This window comes from Pseudonaja textilis, chromosome 1 (genome assembly GCF_049901715.1).
Source record: "Pseudonaja textilis isolate UNSWEBS1 chromosome 1, rPseTex1.2, whole genome shotgun sequence".
In the NCBI taxonomy this organism is placed as follows: Eukaryota; Metazoa; Chordata; class Lepidosauria; order Squamata; family Elapidae; genus Pseudonaja; species Pseudonaja textilis.
In genome coordinates this window covers 229,709,950-229,714,868 of record NC_141990.1, presented here as the reverse complement: position 1 = coordinate 229,714,868, position 4,919 = coordinate 229,709,950, and the positions used below count along the sequence as shown (strand labels likewise).

The window sequence follows — 4,919 nt, the reverse complement described above, 5'->3', positions numbered from 1 at the left end:
CTCCCATTGTAACTTTGAATGTTCAATAAACAAACTATTGTAAGTCAAAGGCTACCTGTATACATAGCTTATATTTAAAATATTTTTAATATTTCCTTTTTCTTTTATTCAGCATCCTGGTCTCCCTTATAGGCCTTTATATTTAGAAGGCTGTAGATTTACACACACACATACATACACACCAAAAAAAGGAGGGGAAACAATGGTCAACCATGGGACAGAATCTGTCCAGAAATGCGAGGGCAGTTCCACCCACTGGGTGGTTGTGGATCTGCAGACATAGCATATATAAAATCTTACCTATTATGTGATATGGGATTTGGGAACCTTGGTTTCAGCTGTTCACGTGCTACCCAGTGGTAGGATTCAATTTTTTTTACTACCGGTTCTGTGGGCATGGCTTGGTGGGTGTGGCTTGGTGGGTGTGGCAGGGGAAGGACACTGTAAAATCTCCATTCCCACCCCACTCCTGGGGGAAGGTTACTGCAAAATCCCATCCCCCACCCACTAACCTGCTTTCCAGCTCTGTTCTCCTGTGTAGGGCAACAAAAGAAGACTCAGCTGATCAGCTGGGACTCAGGAGGCAGAGAATAGATGGGGGTGGGGCCAGTCAGAGGTGGTATTTGCCGGTTCTCCGAAATACTCAAAATTCCACTACTGGTTCTCCAAAACCTGTCAGAACCTGCTGAATACCACCTCTGATGCTGCCCCCTTCCCTTGGCATCATTACTGTCCTTTTCATATCCCTCCCTTCCTATGTAATCTCTTACAAGAGTGGCAATCTCCTTTATAGTCTTTTTTTCATTGGGTTTTTTTGGGAGGCCAACCCACTAGAGATTACAATTTGAATTTGCCCTTCTCAATATTTCCGCCTCGCTTCAGATTTATGCCAATACTGCAGCAGATGCAATCAGTAGATTATAAGCAGAAGCAACTCCAGTATTGCAAATTGTCATTCCAAATTGTATAGTTCTGGACTTCCTCTTAGCTAGCCAAGGAGATGTTTATGTTCTCATTAATTCTAGCTGCTGCACTTTTATTGGTTGACAGGGTAAGTTTCTTGCTTGATACCCATGTAATCTCAAGCCGGTGTGCCAATTTTCATGCTATTGCACAAACCAATGCTTTCCTTACCATCCTTCTTCAATATCTGGCACTCTTTCACCAATTGGCTACCCGATTTGGAGTGGTTAAAATTGCTGATTGTTATGATCATATTTCTGGGAGTGACTGGACTCATGTTGTGGTGCCATATGTGGTGTTTTCCTTAACTCCCCTCTGTGCTTAAAGGATTGTTTCCAAAAAAGGAATGATGCCCAACTCATGGTTCTAAACCTCTACACTCCTAACCACGATCCTAATTATTATTTATGCTTGCAACTCCCACAATGGCGACACATCACTACCTTCACTATGGTTTGGTACAGAGTGTTAAAGAGGGAAATGATGGAATAGCTTGAAGCCATTTGGGAAAGTTTACCCTTCTGTTAGGCAGACAATTAAAACTGCAAGGAGTTGCTTTGCCATGGGGTCAGAGAAGTTCATCATTATCATAGTCAGAATCATGCCCAGAGGCAGAGAACTTAGATAATGAAGCTCATTCTCCATGAAAATATAATTGCCTAGTAATGTTACCCAGGGAGTTGTTTATTTGCATTGACCAATAACAATTAAAGCTGATAACTTCCTTGCCTGAAATTATCTAAATATGCTCTAAAATTGCAAACTTGTGCATTTGATTTGTGGCATCTGCCCCAAGTTTCTCTCTTTGATTGGAATAAAAGAAGGGATTCCAGTTTCTACTATCTGTGTGTTTCATTGGCTACTCACACAAAGTGAACAAAGCCAGGGTTGGCTGGGCCAACAAAGAGAATGGAAACCCTGCTTTTATTTTAGAAGACCACCCAAAGTGGTGGGCTAACTTAATCCATTTATTCCCCCACCCCACCCCTGAAAAGCTGACAACTGCTTTTTTTTTTTTTATTAAATTGAAAGTTCTATCCTAGATGCAGGCTTTGTATCATAGACTTACATCATCTGCTATACTATTTTACTATTTTTATATGAATGAGTTCAAACTCAAACCATTTCAAGAAATCTACTGATTACGTCACCAAGTTTTTGTATTTCTGCTTTTGTGCTACTGGAGAGAGAGGAGCACTAAATTGGGTATGTTGCAGCAGATCTTGCTTTCAAATCAAGACACAAGACCACGAAGGGTAAAAGAATACAGGTTTATTTGCGCAAAAGGTTCAGAGCATTAGCATGGCAAATTCTGAACCCCCGGCTATTCCTGAGGAGTTGCTTTTATGCAGCTCACAATCTCAGCTTTTCCCAGAATGTTTTTTCGTATCAGGCTATACCATAACATATGTACTACAAAAGGGGGAAGTAAGTCTAATTAGTCATTTTGCACAATTCAGCATATACGTACTTATCTTACACCATCTGTTATTTTCCATACCCACCCTTGCCACCCTTGCCATTTAGCTGTTTACAGAAAATATCTAGTTCATAGGTCATAATACTTAAACTTAGATTCAGCAGATTTCCTGATTTTCACAATATTATATTAAGCAACGTCTATAATGTCTGCGATATAAGCTAAGGAACTTCTGCTAATGATAAGAATACTTTTCTGGTAATTTTCCACCCTGCTTAATTCCCCCCTTTGAAACTTTACTTAAATCCTTAGATTATTGTGAAGTTTCATAGATGTGAGGGATATCTTCTATTGTGTTCAATTTCTCATATTCCCACAAAAACATGGCCTTATCTGCAGCCTTTTTTTCTACCAGCATAGAAAGACTGTTGGAAATGACTCGCACAAAGATGGGGAGAATACATGGTAGAATAACACATCCTGCTGCTATCATTCCAATGAATGCAACTATGGCTTGGAGGCCAAGTAATTTAGGGAACCAAGATCCAAATATCTTGCCAAATTCAAACCAATTCCATTTGTGAACAGGTACATGCGCAATGTTTTCTATACATCTAGCACTTTGTTCAATGATTTCACCAATATCATCGAATTCTAGACAGCAACTTGTAAAGTTGAATTTTGTACACACTCCCCCTTCAGTGGCTAAGAGGAAATCTAGGGCCAGGCGATTTTGGTATATTGCATCTCTAAACTTTTTCTGCTGGATTGCTATTGTATGTAGAGATTGAGTTGTTTCATTCGCAATCAATTCTACAACCGCTTGTAATCGGATAATGCGGTTTAGCATATATATTGGGGTGCGATAGTCATAACTACCATCAGCAGCCCAAGTGGCTGGGAAATAATATTGAATGACCCGTTCGGAGGGCCACTCATCATCACTCCAATCCCCTATCTGATAATCTGCTTTTAGTTGTCCACTTTTCCAATGGTCAGCTTTTACTACTTGGAGCTGATTAAGTGGTAACATAAAGAAGGCAGGGTTAACGATACCTAAAGTACATGCTCCTTTCCATTTCAAGGGCAGAGTACTATAAGCCATAATGCCACAAATCCAGTGTACACTGGGAGGAGCTACAGTAATGTTCTCCAAGGAATAATTGGACCAGAATTGGTTTGTATTATTTGGCCAGTACTGCCAAGAATTGGTGGTTTGATTCCATTCATGTACTTCTAGACAGTCTGTTTCCCCTATTGATGGTCCCTCCCCCTGTGAGTTTGCCAAACACCATTGGGCCACAATGGGAGTATCTAGTTCCCACCTGGACTGAGGCTGATGTCTGGGCATGGCTGTTAAATTATAGTTGATTGAGTAGTTCCATTCCTGTGCTGTCCATGGCCATTGATCCCCCATTTTAGTACCCCCACATATGTAGCAGCTAGTAACATTTAAAGTATGTGCTATGGTAGAGGCCAATTCCAGAAATAAATTGCGAGCCTGCTGGGATGGTTGAAACTCGATATCAACTTTCTTCCAAAATTCAGAGAAATATCCAGTATAGTTTCTAGTAGGGTGATACCTGGTTTCCAGAGACAGGTGTATGATAGCTCCCGGATCAGAGCCTTGTGCCCACAATCTAATTCCCATTGTTGACCCATATCTGGAAATCCATTGCTGAGGGTTAGGTATAGTAATGTTGACATAATTACATTGATATAGCATACAATTTGTGAACGTATGTACCCTTGTTATCTGGAGATAAGTTCCCTTGCCCTTATTTGAAGCATAAGTGGACCATGCAACACAATCCCAGGTTGGACAGAATCTCTCATCCATGTTTCTACAGTCCCCTTTTCAAGTCCCTACTGGGTGGTTATAAAGGCAAATATAAACATCAGATTGAGTATACGTTCTGTGCCATGACAAGACCCGCAGGAAGTGGGCCACTGGGAAGACATCAAACGAAATGGTACCTGGGCTAGTGGCTGACAATATCTGCATCTGGGAAATGATCAGGCCACTACTCGAACCTCTGCTTCTAACTACCAACCGTGTCTGTGCTGGATTAATCCTGGGGTCATAACATTCATCCTTCTGGGCATAGATAGAGTACCAGGTTCCTTTATAGCAACAAGGAGTTACTTTTCCCTCACATCTGTAATGGGCATGATACACCAAGGTCATGGTAACTGTTCTCCCTTTCAACACAGATTTAATACATACTGTGCAATTGTTGGGGCATAAGGGAGTTTTGGTAGCTGGAGCATTTGATCTTTCAGTTCGCCTTTCACTTTGAAAGATTGATGGTAGATCCTCTTTATAACATAAAACTCCCTCCGTCCCATTGCACCTTTTATATGTCTTTTGGCCATATGCACAGGAGGGTAAATGGAAATGAACACATGAATCTGGCTTCCTAGTCCTGGCATGTAGAGCCCCTTCATTAGTTAGGCATTGAGTACATGTAGCTAATCCTGCAAATGCCTTTTCCTTAGGCAGACTTCCTTTATCTGTTGTACTTCGGGGTATGCT

At 41.0% G+C, this 4,919-nt stretch overlaps 1 protein-coding gene across 1 annotated transcript; it reads right to left on the bottom strand.

Annotated features, from left to right (window-relative positions):
• Positions 1 to 2,696: 2,696 nt before the first annotated feature.
• On the bottom strand, positions 2,697 to 3,488 carry LOC148128078 (endogenous retrovirus group 3 member 1 Env polyprotein-like). Its single transcript, XM_087928536.1, has one exon. It carries the CDS (start codon positions 3,486 to 3,488, stop codon positions 2,697 to 2,699), a length of 792 nt encoding a protein of 263 aa, XP_087784662.1.
• Between the last annotated feature and the right edge of the window lie 1,431 nt (positions 3,489 to 4,919).